The sequence below is a fragment of the Microtus pennsylvanicus genome, chromosome 6 (assembly GCF_037038515.1).
Source record: "Microtus pennsylvanicus isolate mMicPen1 chromosome 6, mMicPen1.hap1, whole genome shotgun sequence".
NCBI classification, from domain to species: domain Eukaryota; kingdom Metazoa; phylum Chordata; class Mammalia; order Rodentia; family Cricetidae; genus Microtus; species Microtus pennsylvanicus.
Window position 1 is genome coordinate 37,421,971 of NC_134584.1, and position 27,792 is coordinate 37,449,762.

Sequence of the window (27,792 nt, forward strand, 5' to 3'; positions counted from 1 at the left end):
AGAGCTTGTTCTACGCTCCTCCAGCACCTCTGCCTCCAGAAGCCACAGTGTTAATGAGAAGGATGCTTTTTGGTAATGGCATGGTACAATTATTTGTCTCCAGTCAACTTTTCCATTTTCTCTAAGAGAAATTTCTCTAAGAGAGGTGGTGGAGATGCACAGAAGGCTGCCGAGTCCAGGTGTAAGTAAATGGCTGAGCGTTACAGAATCCCCATAGCTTGAGGGCTCTTTCCTGGATTCCCCAGCAACCCTCTCCGTATGATTTGCTTCTCATAGACCATTGTAAGGGACATATAAATGAAACTTCTTTCTTCTTTACCTAACATCATTTTATTGTGAGCTAATGCTGTTGAAAGTTAAGTGAACCAATGTCTAAATTACCAGATGTAGGACATTGAAATCCATCAAGCATGTGTGGTATCACACACCTGTAATTCCTGCCCATGTGAATTTTAAGCAGGAAGATTGAGAGTTCAAGATTGTCTCAGAGAGAGGGGGTGGGGAGAGGGAGAGACAGGAGTTTAAAAGCACTAATATAGACTGCTGGATTAAGAGGCTAGTAACTGGGATTCTAACTCCACATTGTCTTGCCGCACAGGCTAGCTTTGCCAATCATGCATCACTGCACTTGGTCTTTAATACACGTTTATATTTCATCTTTGAAATGAAAAGGTGGGTTGAATAATTCTCAGAACTTTATATATTAAGGATGTTATTTCATGGGACAACCCTGATCTCATTATTTTCTTTGCATGGAAAAATGTATTTGTGTTGGTAAAGGTGGCTCTGTTGAAAGTAAAATCTTTAAAGGTTCTACATTGGTGAGTAGTATATGCTTACTTTTCAGTAGTATCCAAAAGTCAGAGGCCAAGGTAAAACTCTCACAAAAAAAAAGGGATAATTTATATATTCAGAATGTTCAGAGAACTGTATTTTCTTAGTTTTTCCTTTCCCTAACATCTAAGTGTTAAATTAAAAAGAGAGAAATCGTAGTTATCATTTCCTGCATAAAGTTATTTATAGAGAATAAGTACAACGAGGAATAAGATGTATAGATCTGCTTGCTTTCCAGACAGGTTTGTTGACCTCTATTGTAATTTGATAACTCAGGCAACAAATGTCCTCATGACAAAAGTTAATATTTAGAAATAGTCATAATCCTCATTAGAATCCCAGGAAACATGAACAGTCATTATTCTACTCAAACTAAGGTGTAGAGACATTAAGTAACATTAAGTCGCAAGTCACATGTTTACAATTTGAACAAATTTTATTTAAAAATCATGGGCCAGTGAGGTGTCTCAGCCAATAAAAGCACTGATAACCTAAATTTAATCCCTGGGACCACAATGATAGAAGGCGAGAACTGACTGCCCCTAAGTTGTCTTCTGATACATGCAGATGTGACACATGGACACGTGCACACTAAATAAGTAAAAGTGCCATTTAAAAAAAAAGACAGTGGTAGCATGCACCTTTACTCCCAGCACTTGGGAAGCAGAAGCAGGTGGATCTCTGTGAGTTCTAGGCCAGGCTGGTCTACAAAGTGAGTTCTAGCAACAGCCAGGACTGTTACAGAGAAAAACCCTGTCTTGGAAGAAAAAAAAAATACTATATATTCATCTGTATATAGTCCATGCTGGCTTCTCTGTGGTGGGACAGCTGTTGTAGTAGTGACCGTATGGGCCGGGCCTGAACACTGAAAACAATGATTGCTTGTCCCATGACAGAAAGTTTTCGTTGTCCTCTGCTTTGTCACTTATTTTTGAGGTGCAGGGGATCACACCTAGGGTCTTAAACATACTAGACAAGTAGCCTGCCAACTGAGTTCTGCTCCCAGACCCTGCTCTTTTCATCATTCTTCCCCAATTCTGGTTCCATTACTACTGGGTAAGCTCTTTTCCTTCTAACATAAAAAAATTAAAGTTTTTTTGAATTAAAATATAATTACATTATTTTCCCTTTCTTTCCTCCAACCCTCCTAAGTATACCGTTTTCCCCTCTATCAAATTCATAGCCTCTGCCTCATTTTTCAAATAATTGTATTTATATATGTAAAAATATACATACATGCATAGTCCATATAATATTACTTGTATGTATATGTTTTTCAGGGCTGATCCCTTGGTATTGGATAACTAGGGAACTTTTCCCTACCTATGGAAGACTATTTCTCCTACTCTCAACATACCTTAGTTGCCTACAGTTTTGTTTTTGTTTTTTTTTTTTCCTTTGAGACAGGGTTTTTCTGTAGTTTTGGAGCCTGTCCTGGAACTAGCTCTTGTAGACCAGGCTGGCCTCGAACTCATAGAGAGCTGGGATTAAAGGCATGCACCACCACCACTTAGCTTGCCTAGAGTTCTTTATTTAAGGTTGGAGCCTGGTAAAATTTCTTTCTTTCATATCAGCATGTCTGTTGTATCTTTCTTCAGGTCTTGTTTAGGCGGCCAAGACTTCCTGTGTATAGCTTTCCTGATGTTGCTACGAGACACAGTCTCACTCTTCAGATTTTTTTCTGCTCCCTCTTTCTCAGCGTGCCCAGAGACTTAGGTGCAGGAATTGTGTTGGAGATGGCTCATTTGAGACTAAGCACCATTTGTTCTCTGCATTTTGATGAGTTGTGGTTTCTATAATGATCTCCATCTGTTGCAAAGATAAGTTTCATTGTTGAAGGGTGAGAACTACACTTATCTGTGGATATGGGATAAATATTTAGAATGTAGTTAGGAGTTATGCTGGTTTAGTAAAGTGTTAGCTGTGGATTCGCCTCCAAGATCCATGACTTCACTAGCCTTGAGTAGTTGGCTAGGTTTCCAGTACAAGATATGATTTCCCTTTTATTGAGCAGGCCTTAAATCCAGTTAGAGAGCTGTTGGTTACCCCCAAGTCCTTTGAACTCTTACAATGATCCCTTTACAACTTGTGCAGTGCGGTTGTACATCTCACTTTTTTTGCCTTGCAGTTTCAGAACACTCTGTTATACCTCAGTGCTGTGTGGCCAGGCACGTTGGCTAAATGACTATGTACGGCATAGATTAGATAGTCCTGATACTCAAACAGTAGTATTTTACCCTGCCTATTAAATTGTAAGCACCTATGAGGGAAAACAGAATTTTATACATTTTTATCTTTAATGTGTTCAGTACATATTGGTGAATTTCAGTTAGTATAGTTAGAATTATTTCAGATTCAGTTGCTTTCCAGAAAACAAAGTAATTTGTAAACTGTCCTCCATATCATTTAAATTCTCTAAGTCATTTTAAGTTGCTATTGCTTCTGTCTCATAATAGAAATATTCAAACTTACTGATTAGAAATTCAAAGAAAAAGCTATAGAAAAATGATTAGCAGTCTGTTATGTTTTTAAATAATTTATTTTACATGTATTGGTGGTTTTTTTTGCATGTATGTCTGTGTACCAAATATGTGTCAGGTGCCCTCGGAGGCTCTGGGACTGGGATTACAGATGGTTGTGAGCCACCATGTTGGGGCCCGGAATTGAACCCAGGTCCTGTGGAAGAGCAGCCAGTGATTGGTCTTGTTCATTGAGCCATCCTTTGAGCCCTCATGCCAGTTTCTTTCATAGGAGCAAAGGGAATTTCTCTTTCTTTTGAACTTCGATACGTAAGTCATTGAAAATAAAGCTGACAAATAGACTATTCACAGGCCAGAAAGTTGCAAGATTTTATTTTGTAAACTGGAATGAAGTAAAAGTTTGGAGTTGAAACACAGGGACAGATTATAGAATGATAGCATGAAAAGAGGAAACTCATGGTGAACAAAGATTATCTTATTCTGGATTTAAAAAAATTTCTTTTGTGCATGTGTGAATGTTGTCTATTTTTTTCCCATCCACTGTGTGAATTCTGGAGCTAGCACTCAGGCTTGCATAGTTAGGTGGTGGCACCCTTAGCTGCGGAGCCATTTCACTGGCTCAGACTGTCTTTACGTTTTCAGGTAGCATCCCTTAGAGCAATTAATGGTAGTCATGCAGAGTTGCTCCGAGCACGGTGAGCAGCTGATCTCTAGTCTTCTCCTGCGACGAAAGGGTGGTTATTTTTATGGACAGCTACCTACTATTTTATGAACATTTAGTCAATTTGTTGTATAGCTTTATGTTGCTGTGCCTAAATACTTAACTTAAACAAAATAGAAGTGATACAGGACTGGGCGACATGGCACACCTCTTTATTCCCAGTACTCAGAAGCAGAGGTGGGCAGATCTCTGAATTCAAGAACAGTCTGTTCTTCAGAGTGAGTTCCAGGACAGCAGGGCCATGTAGATACCTTGTCTAAAAAAATACCCTCCAAAAAAGTGATACAGGAATATTTTAGAATAATTTTGAGGGCTGGAGAGATGGCTCAAAGGTTAAGAGCATTGCCTGCTCTTCCAAAGGTCCTGAGTTCAATTCCCAACAAGCACATGTTGGCTCACAACCATCTGTAATGGGGTCTGGTGCCCTCTTCTGGCCTGCAGGCATACACACAGACAGAATATTGTATACATAATAAATAAATAAATAAGTAAATACACACAGGCAGGATATTGTATAATAAATAAATATAAAAAATAAAAAATAGAATAATTTTGAGAAAGATGGCTCTTTCATAGAGAGCCAAGGTCCAGAAACTTGACCATCACCCACCACCAAAACTGCCCTCAGCCAGCGGCTTTAATGTTAACTCACAAATTAAAAGCATGAAACTTAAGAACCACCAAGGGTGAGTTTTAGAAGTTATAGATAAAGGCATGTGCCATAACTGCCGGGGTTAAATCCCAGCAATTGGGAGGCAGGACAGGCAGATCTCTGTGAGTTGAAGGCTAGCCTTGTCTACAAAGTGAGTTCCAGGACAGCCTGGGCTGTTACACTGGGAAACCCTGGCTCAAAACAACAGCAAAAATGAAAAAAATGAAGTTATAGATTTATAGGTGGTAGTTTAAGACAAAAAAAAAAAGAGTAGTGTGTTGACAAAGGTTTCTGTCCTTTCCTGACCCACAGCCATTCAGTCCCAAAGAAACACACAGAGTTCTACATTAATCATATAAAGTGGTTGGCCTATTAGCTCAGGCTTCTTATTAATTCTTTGGGGTTTTTTTGTTTGTTTGTTTGTTTTTCGAGACAGGGGTTTCTCTGTGGTTTTGGAGCCTGTCCTGGAACTAGCTCTTGTAGACCAGGCTGGTCTCGAACTCACAGAGATCCGCCTGCCTCTGCCTCCCGAGTGCTGGGATTAAAGGCGTGCGCCACCACCGCCCGGCTTATTAATTCTTATAATTAGTTCATAACATCTTGAACTGATGTTAGCCATATTGCTTGGTACCTGATACCTGCAAGGCATTCTCATCTTGCTTTCTCAGTTTCTGGGTGGCAACTGCAGACTGAATCTTTCTTCTTCCTAGAATTCTCCTGTTCTCCTTGCTCCTCCTCTACTTTCTGCCTGGCTACTGGCCAATCAGCATTTTATTAAACATACGTAATCTCAAGAGGTGTCCCAGAAAATACACTGCCATTGCACTGCCTTGGATTAGTAAGGCTTTACCAGGTAGAGGAAGTAGGGATAGGTGAGCTGGTGTGTCCAATTCCTTCCAGATGCTGCAGTACCTTCTAGTTTCTGCCATGTCCTCAGGATGGTTTCCAGGAAAAGGAAAGATTAGGAAATAGCAGATCCCATTCCTGGCATCTTCTAGCCTCTGGCAAGGACAAGGCTGCCCACAGACTCAAGGACATTTCTAGCTGGTAGCCAAGAAAGAAACCGGTCCCTTTTCTTTGTGGTCTTTTTATCCTAAACTGCCTCCCCAGTTGCTATGTCCCATTCCCATCAACACTAGAAAAGATTCACTTTGGCTTCTTATTTGAGAAGTCTCCGTCTGCAGTCGGATGGCCCTCTTGCTTTAGGGTAGAACATTTTGTCAGGGGAGTATGATGTGGAGGCAGCTGTTCACTTGACCTGGCAGTGCCTCAGAAGCAGAGGGGAAGGAAGGGCTCCGATCACACAGCTTCCTCCGAGCAGACCTTGCTCCTCGCAGCACTGTCCCCCTTTTGTGACCAGACCTTCACTTGAGCCTTTAGGGGACAGTTAAGTGTAAACCATAACAGATAAAGGGAATTCAGAAAAAGCTTGTTCAGAGAAAGAAGGGCCAGAAACAGGAGACTGGGAGAAGGCCAGGAAGACCTTGGATCTGAGATGGCTCATTTGGCTTAAGTACTTGGCTGACCAAAGCACCAGCCTTGGGGATACCTCTTTCAGAGCCACAACACATACATTTTAGTGTCTGTAAAACTCCTTACAGACAGCAAATGTTTTTCTGCCAAATATACCCTGGGTTTTTTAAGGCTGAACACCCTGAAGTATATTGGAGCATTCTTAGAAATCCTTTCATAAAGTTGGCGTTGTTTCTAAACTGTATGTGATCCTTGTTCTAAAGTCTTATTTTGTGTTTAAAGAAGGTAAAGAGAAGCCTGAGACTAGTCATGGTGTCTCTGCCCTGGAGTCCATAGTTTTTAAGGCTAAGTGCAGTGCTTTCCCTGACACCCTGATAGGACCTGAAAATTCATCTAGAACCACACTGACCATGTGGGAGGGAACACCACTCAGTATCCTGGTTAAAAGCTGTGCTGTTAATTTAAAATATAATTGTTAATAGTTTTTATTGTGTGTTAAAATAATATTGAAGTAATTTTGGGCTAAGTATATGATTCAAACTAATTTTTCTTGCTTCTTCTCACTCATTTCTTTGGTATGACTAACTAAAATCTTACAAAATGAAATACATATACACACATCTCTATTTTTATTTGGTTTTTCGAGGCAGGGTGGCCTAGAATTCACAGAGATCCACCTGCCTCTGCCTCCCACCTGGCCCCACACATCTCTATCATCTAGACAGCATCGGTCTAGTCCTTAACTGTACACAGAGTACATATTGTCTCTATATGGTAAATCTTCTATATGCTAAATCTTTTTTAGCCTATATCTGAGAATGTCTATGAGAAATGAGAAATCACCTATTTTTAACTAAACTAGGTATTATATTGAATAGAATATAAAAAGAACATTTTTCAGGAGAGCTCTCACTCCTGAGACTAAAAGAAGTTTCCTTCCTGGGGCCAGTTGCTAATTTTTGAAGTGTCCCAGACTTGGTCTCTTCATGTAGCCCTTTCTCACCACACCTCACTACCTCACTTCTTGTGGAAGTCTGGTTCTCTAAATTTGGACAGTTTGGAAGAAAAGTGTTGGTATTTATTCAGTTCTCTCCTTGTTTGGCATCTTTCTCTCTTCTAACTCTTCTGTGATCCCAAATACTTAATACAAAGTAAAGAAAATACAAAGATGCTGATTGTCTTTGGGCTTTAATGCCACATCCTAAACCTCTAGCCCTGCATGCATCCCAGAGGAAGGCTTCAAAGCTAACCTTTGTAAAAGAGGAAGGAATCCGAGGTCTCTGAAATGTAGATGAACCTCACTTGTGTCCTTTGTGGCTGCAGAGGGGAGCCTTTCTCACCCAGGTGGCTTTTGTCTTCCCCTGTGCTCTGTGAACTCTGGGGAGGAGGAAGCTACCTCTTAGAGACAGGAGGTGGGAGACAGCTGTGGAAAATATGGATGGTAGAGGCCTAAAATCTACTACCATTTACATGCTAATAAAAACCAGAAATGGCTTTTTCCCCTGTTTGATCTGATTTGGAACTTTGTGACTTTTCTCTGGTATGGCATTTTACCCCCTGTGTTTTTCCCATTGTTGTTAGCTGTAAAAGTCTTTGAAATTCTCAAAATGAAGGAAGGTTTTCCTCAGGAATAAGAGAACAGAACAAGCTGTGAAACTGCTTTGTGCTCATGGTGGGTCTGTTGGTGGAGAAAACCTCCCTTTGAAGATAGAGGTAGACAAGGAAAATTATACAGCCTTGGGTTTTGAACATTCTCACAAAACATAGTTTCACAGCAAAGGGAATTAGGAGATAAGTTTATTCTGAGCAGAATATGAGTGACATGGATTCTGGTTGCCACAAATAATACTTTCCATTATGGAAGTGATTACATGGACTTTTATGTTGACTGAACAAAAGGAAGTCATAAATCAAGGCAGATCACAGTCAAGCAAGGAAAACTCTTATTAGAGAATTTTTCTTTCAATTGTTTTGTTTTGTTTGAGACAGGGTCTTATTTAGCCCAAGATGGCCTACAGCTTGTTTTGTGACCTGGGTTATATGGGGAACTCATGGTATCCTCCTGGCTCATCCATACTTGAATTATGCATGCAGCACCACGACCAACAACAACTTTCAGTTTCAGTGGCGGCCTGTCTTGGGTTGAAAAAAGGACAGGAGCAGGTGGGAAAGATCTGGTCTCTGAGGATCTTTCATTCAGCTAATTCAGGGCAACACTTTCCCTTGTAAAGACAATGCTCTTGAGATAAGAATACAGGGAGCATGCAGTAAAATGTATTGAAATTATGGAAGCATAGCAAGTGCAGGGACATACTAAATACCTGTGTGTGAAACTCAGGTGAGTGGCTGTAGATTCCAAGTTAAGGTTTGTTACCTGGAAGATAATGAGATTTAAGCAAAGTAGTACAAGGACTTCATATGATAAATGGAAACAGAGTGCCAGCTTAACCACTCTTCCTAAATAGGAAGTAGACAGCCTCCCTGGGCAGCTGACAGATAAGGAGAGGAGCCATGACTTGGTAAGAAAGGTGGACCTAACCGAACCTAACGAAGCCTGGTCCCTTAAAACAAAGACCTTACAGGTTTTCTCTTCTCCTGACAGCAGGCCCCTGCTACTGGCTCTATGCATTAGTTCCAGGGCCAGAGCAGGATATGCTACACAGCAGTCGTGGGCCAATCAACCAACCACAATAGATTAGGACGGGGGGAGGAAAATGCTTCACACACACACACACACACACACGTGTGCACACAGACTCTCTAGAACTGTGATTTCGGCTTCCCAGTCCCCTCTGCTGCATACTGTTCCCACACTCCCAATAAACACCTTTCTTCAGTTGCTGATTCTGTCTGCTCCTGTTAGCAGTGTTTGAGATTTCTCTCTGCTCCCTGTTGTGCTTGAGATTTTTCCTGCCTTTTAATTCTTTAACTCCCAGAGACAATGAGCCCAATCAATACTCTGGAACACAGCCTCAGATGTGCTTATTTTTGGTAACCTTCTTACTCATCAGATTTAACCCCAGGGTGGCTAAGCATCTCCTGACTTACCACCTGTGTCTTCCACAGCAGCATTTCAGTGGTAGCACGCCAGATGAATGCACTTCTTCCAAACACTTCCCTTAGCAGTGTGAAAGTGTCTGAGTCAACAAGGTCACCTGTGGAGTCTTGACATTGTGTGGGTTTTTGTTGTTGTTTTAATTTTATTTTGGAAAGGCAAATGTAAAAGTTGAGAACCAAGTACCGTAGCTCGGCAATAGAGCACATACCCAAGGATAACCAAAGCCCTGAGTTTGATAGCCAGCGCCACAGAAGTACATAATACAGCAGGAGGTGCTAGATGGGACCATATGTGCTTGCAATACGATCATAAATCCCTAAATACTGAAATTTGCCTGCTCATTTCAGAGTCAGAGTACAACATAAAAATTAGCAGAGAGGGTAGCAGAGGTGGGTGACCTGAAGTTAGCAGAGAGCTTATGAAGTCATTGATAAACCAGCCTTGGTGCTAGGAAGAATAACCTTTATATCGCACATGGGAACAGTAACCTAGAACTTGAATCCAGTTCAAACTTTGCTAAAATTTCTACACAGTTTATGGATTTTTTTTCAGACTTAATATTTTCATATGCCATAATCCATATTTATTTTAATCAACTTCCTGTATTTAGGTCTGTCTTCTTTATGATACATAATAAATAAGTCACATCCTGTCATGTTGCTCACAAAATTTTTTCCTTGTTTACATAAAAAGATTTAACCTCTTTGCCATTATATCAGTTGTCTGGGGGTGGGGGGTGAGGTGAGGCAGGGTTTTCCTTTGTAGCCTGGCTGTCCTGAAACTCACTCTGTCGACCAGGCTGGCCTAGAATTCAGAGATCAGCCTGCCTCTGGGATTAAAGGTGTGAGCCACCACACCTAGCCACTCCTTTTTTCCTTCCTTCCTTCCTTCCTTCCTTCCTTCCTTCCTTCCTTCCTTCCTTCCTTCCTTCCTTCCTTGTCTTTTACCTAGAGTTACTTTGATTATGAAATCACAGAAGAAATAAGTAGGAAATAGATGAGCTTGATGTAATAACTCACACCTGTATTCCTAGCACTTAGGAGGTTGAGGTAGGAGGATGAAAAGCTCATGATCATTCTCTGTGTTATGAGCAACACCAGCCTAAGATACATATGACTCTACCCCACCCCAAAATGTGCTGGATTTGATGAACTGACTTATAGTTGTGCTGAGGTTTGATGGACAGAGAATGATGTAACTTAGGATTTTTCCAGACTTGTTTGTTTAGTTTGTTGTCTCTGCTGCTCTGTGGCATCTCTGTTCTCTGCATGTAGGACATATGACAGCCTTACATCTTATTTCAAAAGAAGGATAGGCAGTTCTTTTAGCTTCAGGGAACAAGAGCCAGAGATCAGAGTAGTCTTTTTACTATTGCTGTTTTATTATTGAATACCCAAGTGTCATATTTGAGCTCATGTTCCCTGAACCTTGTCATAATTAATAGATCAGTAAACCATTTCATTTAGTAACAGTCTAGATATCTATTAAGGTCATTTGAGGTTAAAGGCATGTTATATTGGGTTTTTTAAAAGATTTATTTATTTATTTGTTTATACAGTATCCTGTCTGTAGGCCAGAAGAGGGCACCAGATCCCATTATAGGTGGTTGTGAGCCACCAAGTGATTGCTGGGAATTGAACACAGGACCTCTGGAAGAGCAGTCAATGTTCTTAACTGCTGAGCCATCTCTCTAGCCCCAAAGGCATGGTATTTATTTACTTACTATGTGTGTGCATATATATACACATGTTTGTATGTGTGTGTGCACACACGTGTGTACATACCTGCATGTGCATATGTGTAGGTCTGTAGCACGAATAAAACCCCAGAGATAGATATGGGGCTTCAACCTGAAGATCAGAGAAGCAAAGCAGCCAAGCCACTAGAGAGCTCTTACCTCTATGAAGACTTCAGATTGAAAGAGAGCAAGTTCCTGTCTCATCCTGCCTTATATTCCTCTCTAGTACTGGGATTAAAGGCATACACCACCACCGCCCGGCCTCTATGACTAACTAGTGTGCTGCTGGGATTAAACATGTGTGCCACCAGTGCCTGGCCTGTATGGCTGACTAGTCTGGCTGCTTTGCACTGATCTTCAGGCAAGATTTATTTATTAAAACACAAATAATTTACCACTGTATTTCCCTTCGTTTGTCTAAGATAAAAAAGGCTATAACTAATACAAGAACAAACTACATACAATAAGTACAATAACTGTATACAATATATACAGCCATTAAATATATCAACAATGTCTAGTCCATTTTCATTTAACAAATTCAGAAAAAATACTCCATTATCTTTCATATCTTGGTAAGTCCAAAGTTTTGTGCCTAATTTACTTTCTATCATAACTTACTTCCTGTTTCTGGTAAACAAGAAAAACTCTATCTAATCTTCAGCTCTCTCAGAGACTCAAGAAGGAAATAATATTAACTGAGTAAGCAGGAAGTACATGCAAGCAACTTCCCAAAAATGTGAGAAATGACAGAAACAGCTGGCTGCCTGGACACTCACCCAAAGTTCTGCTGCAATATTGGGGCATCCATCTTTGGCCTACAGGTCTAGCTTATCTGACAGACTATTCTGTGAAGGTATTCTGAAGGGCTGTCCTTCCTTGTCTTGACAGTATTTGGCAGTCGCTTTCTTTTGTGTCCTGCTTGCCCAATTAGGGCAGGATACTGTCAGCAGTCGAGGCAAAGGCATTTTCTTTCCCAGTGACTTATTTTTGCCTCAGAGAAAGTAAACTTCATGTGGAATTTCTTCGATGTCCATTTTCTTCACTGAAGTAGATTGGTGCTGCCAGGAGCAGACATGTCTCATTAAAGAACCTATATTATTAAAATATCTTAAGTGCCATATTCTGTATGTCTCTGAAGTGTTTGAAGGTGACCTGTCTATCGAAAATACATCTTTGCTTGACTTTGCAAGCATACCTAATGTGACTATAAGTTCAATTATAATAGGTGATTAACTACTAACCTACATTTTCTTATTATTCTAAACAGTTGATAATAATTTTCAAGGGCTAGAAATTTGCATTTTACGTGATTAAATGAGTTATATAGGTACAGTACCTTGAGCAAGAGTAAAAATGTATGTACAGTATGTTCTAACAAAATCTTAAATTTGTATCAATATACAAAATTTGTATACAGAATACAATAGTCTAATTCGATGTAAAACATTTAAAACTAGCTGGGCACTAGTAGTGCACACCTTTAATCCCAGCACACAGGAGGCAGAGACAGGAGGATTTCCATGGGTTTGAGACCAGCCTGTTCTACAAAGTGAGTTCCAGAACAGGCTCCAAAAGATACATAGAAACCCTGTCTTGAAAAAACAACAACAACAACAAAAAAAAAAAAAAAGAGAAGACCCAGCAAACAAAAAATTTAAAACTAGTAGTTGCTTTTTTTTTTCAATACTTTTTGGCCAATGGCTCAGGCATATTCACAGCTAGCTCATTTTTTATTACTTTATAAATAATACCAATCAAAATTTCCACTTCCCTCCCGCTCCCCCACACACCCTGCCCCCCACCCCCTCCAGTCCTAAGAGAGGGCAAGGTACCCTGCCCTCTGGGAAGTTCAAAGCCCTCCCCCCTACATCCAGGCTTAGGAAGGTATGCATCCAAAGAGAATAGGATCCCCAAATGCCGGTACATGCAGTAGAGACAAATCCCAGTGCCATTATCATTCCCTTCTCAGTCTGCCCCAATTGTCAACCACATTCATAGAGCCCAGTTTGATCCAATGCTTGTTTAGTCCCAGTCCAGCTGGCATTGGTGAGCTCCCATTAGCTCAGGCACACTGTCTCAGTGGGTGGACCAACCCCTTGTGGTCCTGACTTCCTTGCTCATATTTTCCCTCCTTCCACTCTTAACTGGACCTTGGGAACTCATTCCAGTGCTTCGATGTGGGTCTCTGTTTCTATTTCCATCCGTCGCCAGATGAAGGGTCTATGGTGATATGCAAGATAGTCATCAATCTGACTATGGGACAAGGCCAGTTCAGGCACCCTCTCTTCCACTGCCCAGGGACATAGCTGGGGACATCCCCTTGGACACCTGGGAACTCCTCCAGAGCCAAGCCTCTTGCCAACTTCAAAATGGCTCCTTCAAGATATCCTTCCCTGCTCCCATATCTGTCCTTCCTCCATCTCAACCATCCCATTCCCCCAAAGTCTCCCCAAGCATCTCCTTCTCCACTCTCTCTTCCCCTCTCCCCTTCCCTCCACACCCTCATCCCCATTCTCCCAACTTTTGCCTAGCAATCTTGTCTGCTTCCAATTTCCAGAAGAATCTATATATGTTTTTCTTTGGATTCACCTTATTACTTAGCTTCTCTAGGATCATGAACTGTAGGCTCAGTGCCCTTTGTTTATGGCTAGAGTCCACTAATGAGTGAGTACATACCATATTCATATTTTTAGGTCTGGGTTATCCCACTCAGGATAGTGTTTTCTACTTCCATTTGCATGCAAAATTCAAGATGTCATTGTTTTTTTTACCACTGAGTAGTACTCCAATGTGTATATATTCCACACTTTACCCATTCTTCCATTGAGGGGCATCTAAGGTCGTTTCCAGGTTCTGGCTATTACAAATAATGCTCCTATGAACATAGTTGAACAAATGTCCTTTTAGCATGATTGGGCATTTCTTGGGTATATTCCCAAGAATTGTATTGGTGGATCCTGAGGTAGGTTGACTCCCAATTTTCTGAAAAACCACTACACTAATTTCCAAAGTGGTTGCACAGGTTTGCATTCCCACCAGCAATGGATGAGTTTTCCCCTTACTCCACATCCTCTCCAGCATAGGCTATCATTGGTGTTTTTTTTTTTTTTAGCAATTCTGACAGGTATAAAATGGTATCTCAAAGTTGTTTTGATTTGCATTTCCCTGCTAGCTAAGGAAGTTGAACATGTCCTTAAGTATCTTTTGGCCATTTGAAATTCTTCTGTTGAGAATTCTCTGTTCAGTTCAGTACCCCATATAGTAGTTACTTTTTAAAGGTAGATTCAATAATATACCTTTTGATCTTATGATATCTATGTCCTCCCTTTTTTCTTTTCAGAGTAGATTCAATAATCCTCCCTTTTATCCTGTCATAGCTATATCCCCTCCATATTTTTCAAAACAAGAACCTTGAATCTAATTTCCTTTGTTTAGCTTTTTTCCTGACCATTACCAATAACAACTTGTAACCAATCCCCTAAAAAATGACAAATATCCATAACCCATTGAACTACCAAAACCACCCACCCCACCTCTTGGGGAATGTGGTTGTCATATTCTTAAATTTACTTCCTGCTGTCTGTGGGCAACAATATCTTTAGGGCACACTGAAAAGAAAATTTTGAGTTAATTGTCAAGTCCTGGGAGAAGTAGCTGCACCATTTGTTGTCCAGTCTCTGTGTAAGAGGCTTCTCTCTGTGCAGGGCTTCTCTCAAGTCCCTGCTAGAGTAGTCTGTTAGGCTGGATCATCTCTGCTAGCCACCTCAAAATTGTTCTGAGCAGTTTGTAGTCCAAAGCCGATATTTAGTTGGTGTTTTTCAGCTTAGTGGTATTATCATAGTCCTGGATAAATCGTTGTTGTGGGACCCCATCCTATTTATGGAGACTTCAAAGTTTGCTGTTAGGCATGCTCATGGTTTACTGCAGAAAACTAATAGAGGATCAAACCCAAAATCATGTACGGGAAGGTACATGAAACCTGTTTCTAGAATTAGTACTCTATATAACCATTGATATCATGACAAAAAGATATATAGATATAGATATATACATACACACACATATATTTTATGAATCTTATACCTTAAAAAAGCTGTTAAAGAGTCAATATAAAACCAAAGGGTTATGAGATTAGTAACAATAAAATAGTCCTAAATTTTTGTTTTTTCTTTTGTTCTATATCATGTGACTCTTCAGACATGAGACAGAGATTTTGGATTTCACTTTAATAAGAGTTTAGAGAAGGAGAGAGCTACGTTCCAACTCCAAAGCCAGCCTTAATCTTTAGTTGGATTGGGAGGGACTACTTAAAGACCATTTGCATTATATGTCTGTAGAGAACAGCAGAAACAAACATTTGGGAAGATTTCTGAAATTTTAACTTGTTGGAAATGTGATTTACTCTTTTTCTTGAGACCTTTGTTATAGATAATTTGTCCTTTTTCTTTAGATGTCTCATTTGTCCAGGTTTCAGATTTCTTAGTTGGATATCTTTATTCTCCTGAAAAGACAGAAACAAAACACTTTCCCAACCCTAATTGTGAAGAGATTCTCCTTTGGCAAGTTTATATCTGATTTGTTAGTATTATAGGGTTAGTTTAGATTTAACAGCCATGCTGTTTGATGAACTATCATCTCTTCTAATTAAGAGGTGTCTCTTGTTCAGATAAAATTTTTATCAATTTTGATGGTATCCATAGCTTTTCTTCTCCTGCGGAAACAAAAGCAAAACCCGTTCCCCAACATAACACATGTCTTAGTTTCCATTCTGAGGTCAGTACATCTTTAAAGTATACTGGCTGGTTTAATTTTGTACTTTTGTCTACTATATAATGTCTCTCCATCGCTGTTGTTCCTTTCTCATTAGCATGTAGATTATACAATCTATTTCTGGGGGTATTTATCATCCCTTTCTGTTTATTTAACATATCCTTTAGAGTTTGATTTCATCTTTATGTAACTGCCTGGCCTGTATGTAGCATTGTGTGGTATACCTGTAATATGCTTTATATTATAAGTAAAAAATTGTTTTATTTTCTTAGAGACATATGCTGGAGCATTTTCTGTCTTTATTTGTGCAGGTATACCCATGATGGCCATAACTTCTAAATGGGTGATTATCGAATAAGCCTTTTCAAATTCAGTGCTGTTTCCTATTGAAAATCTGAATAGGTGTCAATGGTGTGGTGTGCATGTCTTAGTTTTCCAAATCCTACAAAATGGAACACATCCATCTGCAAGATTTCATTCTTCTGAGTACCCTTTGGGCTATTTCCTGCAGTGTTTGGTTACATAAAGCACAAGTAAGACATTTCTTTATAATTTTCTTGACTTGTTGCCATGTGATGGCAAAGTCTTTTTTTTTTGCTATTGACATGATTTTTTTAAATAAAATTCTGAGGTCTTCAGCACATTTGCAGTCAATAATTGATCGATTTCTGCATTTTACCTTGTGCTAGAGGACCTGGCAGACCCATATGGGAACGGATATGTGTTATTTCTATGGGATGGTTTCTATAACTGATTATATCAACTTTGTATCATTTGGTATAAGTTCAGTATGAGAAACAACTCTTTCTGCATATTGCAAATCTGTAACTATGTTGAGAGGGTCTTTAAAATCTCTAAAAACTGAACATTTACATCCTATCCATGTATCATCTTGGTCATGAAATTCAATATTAATTGTATCTCAGATCCATTACTCCACAGGTGTTGGCCTTGCCTTTAATGGCCTAGTTATCCCTGTGCTAGAGAATTGGCATTTTCAAAAGCCAGAAAATCAATTATTATTTGTGTAGCTTTTGAATTTGGCATCATTCTGTTTACCGCTGAAGTCAATCTTTGCAAGAAATTCCTAAAGGCTTCCTTTGGGCCCTGTACAACTTTAGTAAAAGACTCAATTTTCTTTCCTATTTCTCCAATTCTGCCCCAAACATTTAAAGCTGCCGCTTGGCATAAATCTAGGGTGTGGTCATCATATACAACTTGCCTTTCTATAGTAGCGTAATTTCCTTCTCCAAGAATTTGATTTTGGGAGATTTCCCCACCTCTAGCTTTTCTCCATTGTTCAATAATCTTAGCCTCTTCTCTGAACCCGGTACTCCCATTTTAATTGTGGACCTGGCTCTAAAACATATTTAACTAATTCTATCCAGTATTTAGGGATAATTCTATTACAAACTGACCATGAGTTTAACATTTGCTTCACAAAAAGTGAATGCATGCCATATGAGACTATTGTTTTCTTGAATCTCCTTAAATCCAATATTGTTACAGGAGTCCAGTTAGCTATACCAGAGCCCCTGCCATTTGGCAATTCCTGTAAGTTTACTGGCTATATTAAGGTTGGTTGTTTGAAAACCTTAGGCTGTTCCCCTCTAATCTTAAAATGCAACTCTGAAATCAGTTCTCCATTAAATTCCTCTGTCTGAATTTGAATATCTCTATGATCTGTTTATTTAGGTTTTGCTAAGGTTTGTATCTTAGCACTCAGCCAACTTTTTTAGTGATAAGACAAAAAAATGAGAAAGTCGATAATGTTTATAATTGACATTATATAAATCCCATCTAAATATCCTCTCATTTAATCGTTGCGTTTTCAAACTGTCTAGCTTATTATCATACAGGGACCCAAACCCCTCCATTGTAATTTTTTCCATTTATTAATGTGGTGGGAAACTTTCTTTTAACTAATCCCTCCCTTGAAGAATTCCCAATTGTCTTACCACATCTGACAATGTTGATGAAGATGTGAGGCTGATTGCTGCTGTGTAGAACATAAAAGCCTGACAGGATTTCAAGTCATCTGCCTACTTTGTCAGTAGCTTGAGAAGGGGTTCAGGGAGAGCCTGCCACCCATGGTGAAGGGAAAAGAGAAAGATCCGACTTTCTGAAAACACACACACACAGGAGATTGTTCGGATAAGGCAGGTTTGGTGGTGGTGGCGGTGTGCTGCCTGAAGGCAGAACCAGCCATGCTAGGGCGGGTGAGTCCTGTGGCATTTTAGCCAAGGTGCTTCTCGAGTTTGGATGGCAACTGGAGACTCTTTCAGAGAGGTTTTAGCAGGAAAATCCCACATTCACTCAGAGGCTGGGGAAAAAAGCAAAGAAAGCCTAGCCCCATGTAAAACCCTAACCTGTGTGGTGGCTAAAAAGCCACAGACAAATGGCTTTTTTTTTTTGTGAATTCATGCCCCAAATGTTGGGCTCCAAATGTAGCACAAGTAATAAAAATCTAGGACAGATACTAGCTTCAACCTGAAGATCAGAGAAGCAAACCAGCCAAGCCACTAGAGAGCTCTTCCCTATGAAATCTTCAGACTGAAAGAGAGCGAGTACCTGTCTCATTCTACCTTATATTTGTCTCTAGTGCTGGGATTAAAAGTGTGCACCACCACTGCCCAACCTCTATGGCTAACTAGAGTGGCTGCTGGGATTAAAATTGGCTTGTATGGCTGACTAGTCTGGTTGCTTTGTACTGATCTTCAGGCAAGATTTATTTACTAAAACAAATAATATACCACTATGAGGCCTGAGAACAACTTGAAAGAGTTGCTTCTCTCCCTCTGCCATTTGTCTTCTAGGGATCATACTCAGGTACTTAGGCCAACATGCTTGGTGGCAAGCACCTTTGCCTCTCTGCCATCTTGCCAGTCTATCATTTAAGGTTTTAAGAATAATCTTGGATAAATTTTTAAAGTAAATTCTACAGAACATTATTTCTTTTTATATAAAACTACTGGAGAGATTAATCAACCCATTTAAAGACACTTTTACAGCCTGTCGTTGGTGGCACACACCTTTAATCGCAGCACTTGGGAGGCAGAGGCAGGCGGATCTCTGTGAGTTCGAGGCCAGCCTAGTCTACAAGAGCTAGTTCCAGAACAGGCTCCAAAGCTACAGAGAAACCCTGGAAATCCTGGAAAGAAGAAGGGGGGTAAAAAAAGACACTTTTACATTCTTATGGCTATAAACATTAATCCGAAGTAACACTGTTTTATTTGATTGGCAAATATTTGTAACTTGATAAAGAACACATTCAAATAGAATAGAAGTCTTTGCTTACCAGTTTTGGAGGTCTTCATGAGACATCCAGCAGATTCACCAGTGTAGTCATACATCTCCACCACAGAAACTCTGTACCTATCCTTCAGCCTGTACACTGAAGCACAAGAGAACACCCCTTACTCCACTTTATAGTTTTAATTTTGCCATTAATTTTTTTAAAAAAAATATTTTTATTTATTTATTATGCATACAATATTCTTTTTGCGTGTAAGCCTGCAGGCCAGAAGAGGGCACCAAACCTCATTACAGATGGTTGTGAGCCACCATGTGGTTGCTGGAAATTGAACTCAGGGCCTTTGGAAGAGCAGGCAATGCTCTTACCCTCTAAGCCATCTCTCCAGCCCTGCCATTAATTTTGTGACTTGTTTTTATAGTCTGTCTGGCCATTTGATGATCCCAGTAAACAAATGAACAGTTTATGGTAATCTATTCTAGTGGAAAAAAAAAACTCTGGCTAGGTAATCTTTGCTGTTTTGAGTTCAAATAAATTGAGAATTTGGAGTTTCTGAAAAGAAAATAGCTCTTTGATAGGAACTAGCAAAGCTTTACAATTGGGTGCTTATTGTCCTCTGGAATTTTAGAACTGAGACCATAAATGCTATATGACTAGCTCCACCAGCATCTCTCTAATTCAGAGAAGCCTTTCTTTCCCTTCTCCTGTGTGCAGTGTTAATGAAAAAACTGCACCTTATCCTGATGAGAAAGTATTCACAGTGGTGTAAAAAGCAGAATTTATAGGTCAGAGCAAAATTATAGTTTTTGGAGTATCTCTCACCCCCTTAATAATCATTGCTTGTCCACCTGGGTCTGACATAACATCTTGTAACTAACAGATAAACAGACACCAGAGAGCATCTGAGGCCTACGGGACCTGAGGAGAGCCCTCTGTTAGCCTGCCTACTTAGTGTTTCCCACCAATGTATGTAAAGGTGATTCGATCAAAAACTTTGTTCTTTGACTGTAAACTTCAGTTAGCAAACTGAAACATGCATTTTCAGTAGACTTAATTTGTATTCCCTTTCCTTGGTCACTCATATTTGGCTTGTAAGTGAAATGAACACATACATTAAAGAATTTATTTCACTTGTGAGTTCCAAAGAAGCCTAACAGGTATTACAGACAGCTCGAAAAAGCAAGTCAAGACTGTAAACAGGGCCCAGTAACGACACTATCAAAATTACAACTCCATGGTCAGGAGAAAGTTTTTTATTGTGAATAAGGGAGAAAGAATATCCAAAGACATCTAGACGAGTCCAGCACAGAGAGAAAGAAGAAAAGGAAGCAGACTGGACATGTCCAGGGCAGTCTGCGAGAGAAGAGTAGCAGAGAATAGCAAGAGAGAATAATAGGGGCAGGGGGAGAAACCTCATTATAAAGAGAGTGGGAAGTAAGTTGTAGTCTGCAACAGCCTGTGAGTTGGCAAAGGGGAGGAGTAGAGGACATGAGAAGGGCCAGGAGGATAACACAGGCTTTGAGATGCATAACAAGTGTATGTGAATAGGGGTCTGAGGAGTCTGGAGGCTAGCATTGGCTTTGCTATGCACCATAGGTTCATGTCAATAGAAAACCACAGGAATGGGAGATAGTTAAGTGGCTCCTCCTGACAGAAACCTGGGTCATAGGTTCCTGGGGAGTGCTGGAAGTGTCCAATTGCAATCCTCCTGTAGTCTTGTTTGAGCTGAGCCAAGACTGTCATTTTGGATGAAGTCGGTGGATTTGCCCTTGGGGTGCTTCTGATTTTTTGAGGGTGGGGGTTTTGTTGTTGTTGTTTTGGGTTTTAAGACCTAACAAAGACATTATGAATTTAAACAAAGTAAAGGAATGTTGAGATAAATTTCAAATGATATAAAATTGGTATTTCTAGAATAAGGTCAGTGAGTAAAGGTCAGCAGATGGGAGATAGGACAGAATTTATGTGCCGTCAACGTTAGCCATTCACTTTACTGGTGATAATCACGTTCTCTGATACTGAACAGTTGTTCTAGGAAAATAGAGATGAGTTCCTCCAAGCCTCTGATGAACTGCTCTCATCAGTTGACCAACACTAGTCTGTTGTATGTATCGCCTAGAGATACTTTACCCTGAACTTGTAAAGAGCAACATATGAACTCATACTGAACAGAGGTTATCTAATACCCATCTTGTTACATCCTAGTCTTCTAGCGCCATGCTAAGAACTATTGGAGTCAGTGAAATGTGGCTCTAAACAGACATTGAAGAAGACACCTGAGCATCGAAGGGCTGAACCAAGAAGGCAGCAAGAGTACTTTGCTTGAGCTTGGCCAGGAGGCCATGTAAAGTCGTTCTCCTTCTGTGCACACCATAGCTGATCGCAGAAGGATGAGTGTATTGAGCTGGGGGCTACAGATGAGTTTTTATGAGTAAGTCAATTAACGAGTTAGTATTATTTGTACCAAGAGCCTACAGAAGATTTCTTCCTACTTAGCTCTTTCTTCCCAATCCCTGGTTGGGAGATTTCAGGGGGTTGAGAAAGGCAATGAGGATAGATGAAAATAAGGGAGAAGGGTTAGTTTTAGACCCGCCCCCCAGCTCTGGAATCATTTATTTTATGGTAGGATTCTCTGGTGGTTTGGTGGGGTTCCTAGTATATAACAAGTTAAGCAGGATTCTGGTAATGCCTATAAATAGCTCATGCCCCATACTAATTACTTCAAAATGTCTGGTCATGATTTTTAGATATTTGCATATTTCGTCTCAAGGAATTTTTTTTGAAAGGTTTTCTGAATTTCTAACTGGTTTTCAACTGTACTTTTGAAACACAAAAGTCACAGTTATGGTTGATCTCTTGGTTTGTTTTATAACAAATTCTGAATAGGTGTTTCCAGTTACTGATTTGGAAATACTAATCTGTATGACAGTGTATTATTGAAAATACATTTAGCGAGACCATTGACTGTTGCATCAGAGGGTGGTGGTATTTGAAAGGTATCACAGTTCTAGCAGGTATAGGGTGTTTGTTACTCTAATGAATCTTCGGGTGCTGTGTGTGCCTTTATTTGCTTGCTGACCGCCTATGTCCTTTCACAGGATGGTTGTTCTGCCCCTTTATCCACAACCTTAGTCACTTCCTTAGTATTTCCTGGGTAGCTGTCTTTCTACCTTTCCTCACCTCAAACACTAGGTGTCTGCTTAGCCTTCCATAAGTGTGATATACCAGATTAGAGTCCAGGAAAGCAGCTTGAAGCCTTAAATATTTACCCTTGTGCCTCCTGTAGTGTCTCAGACTGGTTTGTTCGGATCTCCCAAGGTATAGCAGTATCTTCCAGTTGTGTGTCACATTATATGGTGTTTGCTTGTTTCAGCAAAAATTATTAAACTGTTTGCTTCCATCCTAATTAACGTCAGGTTTGTGGTTGTGTTCTCAAAGGTTCTAGAAGAACCTTTCGCAAGACTGGAATTAGGGGTATCTACAGTAAAATTTGTCATAAACGGTAAAAGAACAAATGAATGTTTTTCTTTATTACCGAGCCATAAATGAAATGGTTCTGTAAATCAAAATGAATGGATTTCTCTTTATCTCATATGAAAGTCATAACTATTGTGTCTGGTTTGTTTTCAAGGGCATGTGTGCGTGCATGGTATATACGTGCGTGTGTGAAAAGATTGTGCCAATCATTGCGTCGGAAATAGAACAGTCCAGACACAGTGTAGATCTATAAAATACGATGGCCTGCTTTTAGAAAAAAAATAGTTATTGGACATTAAAGATCACATTTTAAGTTTCTTAAGCATTTGCCAGATGTACTTCTCTTATACTATAGCTTAAAGTGCAAAATATTTTTGTGAAAGCATTCTAGTGTGTGAAACAGCAGTCAGCTTCTCATCATGTAGGTGCTGGTGGGTGGATTTGTGGCTAATCTGTGCCATATGGCTACTCTCCTAGTGGGAAGTGATGGCAGTCCCAGGAGCTTTACTCCATCCCTGGGCAGCTGCCTTGGACTCAGTTGCTTTGATCTTCTTGTAGCACAGCTGGAAAAAGCAGGGCCTGGTTTTGAGTGACCCAATAAGACAACATATGGGACCATTGTCGTAGACTGCACCTTCGTTTTATATAGGCATTCTTTAGACAATGTACTGTTTCATCTAAAATACAAGTTTGAAGTATTTGTTTTTTAAAAGAACTTAAAGTTGAAAAATAGAAATTTGGATGTTGTGAATATTTAACTGAATCTGTGTTCAGTTTCATATAAAATTCTTCCTTTGTAGCAGCAAATTTCAGATGAGAAGTAAAAATAAAGGGTGTGTATAATTCCCATAGCTTGCCCATTGCTAAGTACAGGTTCAGTGTCTTCTCAAGTGTTGTTCTTGCAGCTTCCTCATACTAGTGTCCCAGAACGGAGCAGAAATATCTGCTGGTGAATGAAAATCCAAGGTTCCATGGTCTTCCTTTACTTCACTGTCTGCTGTGATTGCTGCCAGCCTGCCTCATAACCCCATTGCTTTCCATCAGACAAATGCAGTCGCCTGTTCAGCATTAAGAACAAAGCTGGTTTCCACAAAAAACATAAGGGGAGTTTGTCCTATAGAGCCTAAGAGTCATGTAACGGGGGAAGCAGTCATAGAGATCAGATGCAGACCACAGGTCTCTTCTGAACTGTGTCACCATTATAACTATACATGAAACTAAACCTACAACTATAAAGGAAAAACTAAACGTGCGTCCAACTTTTCTACTCTTCTCTCATGGCACTGGCCCTGACAGCATTCTGAAAGTCTGTAACCAGACAGATAATAAGTAGCAGAGTTGTGCCCAGGCTCTGATGTAAGGTGTGCAGTGGACTTTGTCCATATATTCCCACTTCATTTCCTGTTAGGACACTATTCTTAAACTGGAAAGTCTGGCTTGCCAGTCAGTAGGTGGTGATAAAGCATGTTTCTTACCCATCATTTGGCATTAAATTAATTAATTAATTAAATCAATCAGTCAATCATAGAATTCCTGAGTAACCTAACCAATGACTGCCATAACAAGACATAGACTCAACATTAGAAAACATCTTGGTTCTTCCTCCATAGTTGGAACAAGGTGGAGTGAGCACTGTGGGCACATACACTTCATTTTCAGGAATTGTTAAAAAGTCTTGTAAAAATACTTCTTAAATGAAAAAAAGTATACAATTAGGTTAAAAGGGAGTGGGTAAAGCAAAAACCATAACTACAATATATATGTGTATATATTTATATTTTATTTATTTTATATGTCTGAATGCTCTATTTTATGTGTATGAATGCTCTATCTGCAGGTACACCCTTATTCCAGAAGAGGGTATCAGATCCCACTGTAGATGGTTGTGAGCCACCATACAGTTGCTGGGAATCAAACTCCAGCCCTACAAGATATACATTTTTTTTACAAGATATATTTTTAAAAATTTAGTTTTACATGTGAGGTGGACAGTGTATGGCTTTAAACTCAACCTATTTTTCCATGTGCTTTTTTTTTGAAAATAGATATATTTAGTCTGGATATAAATAAACCATAACCAATTACATATAACTTTTTTTTTTTTGAGACAGAGTTTCTCTGTGTAGCCCTGGCTGTCCTAAAACTAGCTTTGTAGACCAGGCAGGCCTTGAACTCACAGAGATCTGCCTCCCCAGTGCCGGGATTAAAGGTGTGCACCACCACCACCCAGTATATATAAATATATTATATGTATAATTTATTATGTATAATGCCTGTCCCATAAGCCAAGTAACTTACAAACTCAAAACACAGACCTCAGTCTACCAGTTGTGTTCTTGCCTCAGGGCCTAAGTAGCTACTTTTTCTTTCCCTGAAACCTTCCTCAGAGATGACTACCTGATGCACTCCCAGACCTCTTAATGCTACCTTCTCCAGGAAGGAAGGAGGGCTTGCCCTTCTAGAAGTCATTAGAGTTGGCATGTAGTTTCATTCAAGTAGTGTCTGTTTCAGCACCTTGATTACTATGCATTTGTTTATTCATTTTTCTTCTTCTTTAAGCAGCTTAGGGGGTTTTGTTTTGTTCTATTCCTTCGTTTACCCCCAGTCTCTAAAAATAGTCCTTCACATATAATAAGCTATCAGTAATTTAAACAAATAGAAAATGTTCAGTAAATGTGTTGTATTTGCTTCATTAAATTATATTTTACACTTATCAGCATTTGCCGATTGATGTGGAAAGTGCCTTACAAGTTTGCAGTCTTTGAATGATCATGCTCAGACTACTCTGATACTTAATAACTATAATTGCTAATTATGTCCAATTCCTCACACAGACAGATATAATTGACTCAGTATAATAGAAATTTATTTATATGACTACTTTGAGTAGATCCATTCCTCAGGGCAACCTTATGAAGTATATACTATCCTAATGTCTTTTAATAAATGATTTGAAGTGAGAGTAACCATCTAATGTACTTTATTTTATGAGATCTGCTTCTCTTAAACTCTAGTGTTGTTTTCTTAATGAATAGGGAAGTACTCAAAATATTTACTCAGAGTAATGTTGAGCAGATGAATTAAATAGGTACTTTCATGTTTCTTTTCTTAACCACTTTATTGTGATGAGCTCACATACATCACATAGCTAAATTAAGGCAGCCATTCAAACATCTGCCACATCCCAAACTCTAAACATCTCAGGGACCTGATAAACAGTGAGAAAGACTATTCTGAAGCCGGGGAGCTTCCGTCATAAACCCTTTTTCTGCCAATTGTATGCACTTACCTACCACCAAAAAAAGAAAAGGAAAAAACTGTGACAGAATTAAGCTAGTCTATTGCTGAGTTTGCCTTTCTGATTTACAGTTTCCTTGTAGGTATTGAGCTTTGTTTGAACATTAAATACCAGTAATAGGATGGTGGAGAATCAAGTAGTGTAACAGATTAAAGTATCATATTCAGTGCTACTGTTAGCCTTTCTTAGACAATTACAGTAGGATATTTTGAACTTCACAAGTCAGTTTTATGGCATAATTGATAATTGGCCTGAACATTACTCATATACTATACCCATGAAGAGATATTAGAATTCTTTAGAAGTCACTTGTTTAGACTATATAACATGCAGTTTGGACATTTTATACATGATGATCATGAAATAGGCTTCAAGATGAGTTATTTGAAAAAGTCCAGAGAGAAAAGAATATTGGGAAAGTGGATTTTATAAAGGAAAATAAAAGCTGTAAGAGTTGCTTAGCCTAAGGGAGCATAAGGGTAATAGTTTGTTCAAGGAGGATTGTTGATTTGATTTTTCCCTTCTTTGGGGAGAACTAAATGGGACTCAAAACAGAGATAGTCTTACAAAGAAGTCCAGTTTCCAAAGTTATTAAACACACATACACACACACAAAGGCATCTGGAGAGAAGACACAAACTCAGAAAAGAACATTTTTGACCAAAGGCTCAGTTAGGTTTGTCTTAAAATCTCCTGAAATTGAGAGTTTAATTAAGTACAACTCTCATGGCCCTGCCAGATGTTCAGATCCAGCTGGATTTTAATCAGGTCTCAAAATTTGTCTTGTTAGTCTATGATTTGAACTAATCATTTAACCATTAAACAAATATTGAAATTCAGTTTTTACTTTTGTTAGTAAGGGGACAGAACTTGATCCTCTTCCAGGGTTGGGGAGATCTCTTTTTTTGATGTGTTCCAGACTGTCATAAAGACACTAGGTCTTAGAGCAGTGAGGTGATTATTATTATATTATATTATTGAGTGGTTTTTGTAGTGGTTAAATTTGTCACATATTAAGCCATTATAGAAATCTAATTCTACATATTGCATAGCTGTTGGTAATTAAGCAAGGAATTTTAAGTATGGAGAAATTTAAATCATAGGTTACACCTTTACTTTGAAACATGACAACCCATCTTCAGGCAGTGTTTGGACTCCTGCGCAAAGGATTGAGAGGAAACAAATTACTAAATATTTATATTTCAGATATGTTGACATTTATTCCTGTTCATAAATGAACATGAAATTATAAAAGTAAGTCTTTTTTGCTGTGTTTCTAAAGCATCCTCATTAATTCTGTTCCTGTGGGTTTGTTTTGGTTTTGTTTGTTTTTCCTTCTAGGATGGAGCTATGATGTGGAAGAGAAGAAAGTTCCAAAACCCAAGTCCAAGTCTTACGGTGCAAACTTTTCTTGGAACAAAAGAACAAGAGTGTCTACAAAATAGGTTGGCACTGGCTTCATTTCTGCTTGACTGTGAATAAAGTCAGCTGTGCACTATTTATAGTCCGTGGATAATGCACCTCTTAATCTCCTAATAAATGTGACCTTTAAACCACAGGTACACTTGGCAGTTTCTATTTTAAGTGTTTTTGATGTCTCACAGTGAACACATTACAATTTCCTGCATAGAGAGATTTGAGGTGTTCATCCCTCTAGGAAATCATACCACTTAGAATCTACTAAATTAAATGCCTGGAAACAACTGCCACCTAGGTGTTTTCTGGTTGCTTTTTGTAGCCACTCCCAAATCAATTGTGTATAAACTCTAAGCCATCATTATTGTACTGTCTGAGAGACTCTTGCTATGGGTAGAGGAGTACATGATTATCCTGCAATCTGATCACCCTCAACTTAATTCCCTTATAGCAAACATTCTCCTTTTCAGTTAGAGCTTTGTATTTTTTCAGTGCTAATAAAAGTAAGTGGATTTGTCCATACTACATTCTGCCTTATGACATCCAGTGGTTGTGAGTGCTTCCAGTGGAGATTTTTTGTTCTTAGGAAATGAATATTCAAAACAAAATAAAACCAATAGTT

General features: G+C 39.2%; 1 protein-coding gene across 1 annotated transcript in view; it reads left to right on the top strand.

The window, feature by feature from the left end:
* Positions 1 to 27,310, top strand: part of Ndufs4 (NADH:ubiquinone oxidoreductase subunit S4) — a 107,240-nt gene extending 79,930 nt beyond the window's left edge. The window contains exon 5 of the mRNA XM_075976039.1: positions 27,096 to 27,310. Coding sequence (XP_075832154.1) covers positions 27,096 to 27,199 — 104 coding nt within the window. The 3' untranslated portion in view covers positions 27,200 to 27,310. The remainder of the gene's footprint in view (positions 1 to 27,095) is intronic.
* The last annotated feature ends 482 nt before the right edge of the window (positions 27,311 to 27,792 follow it).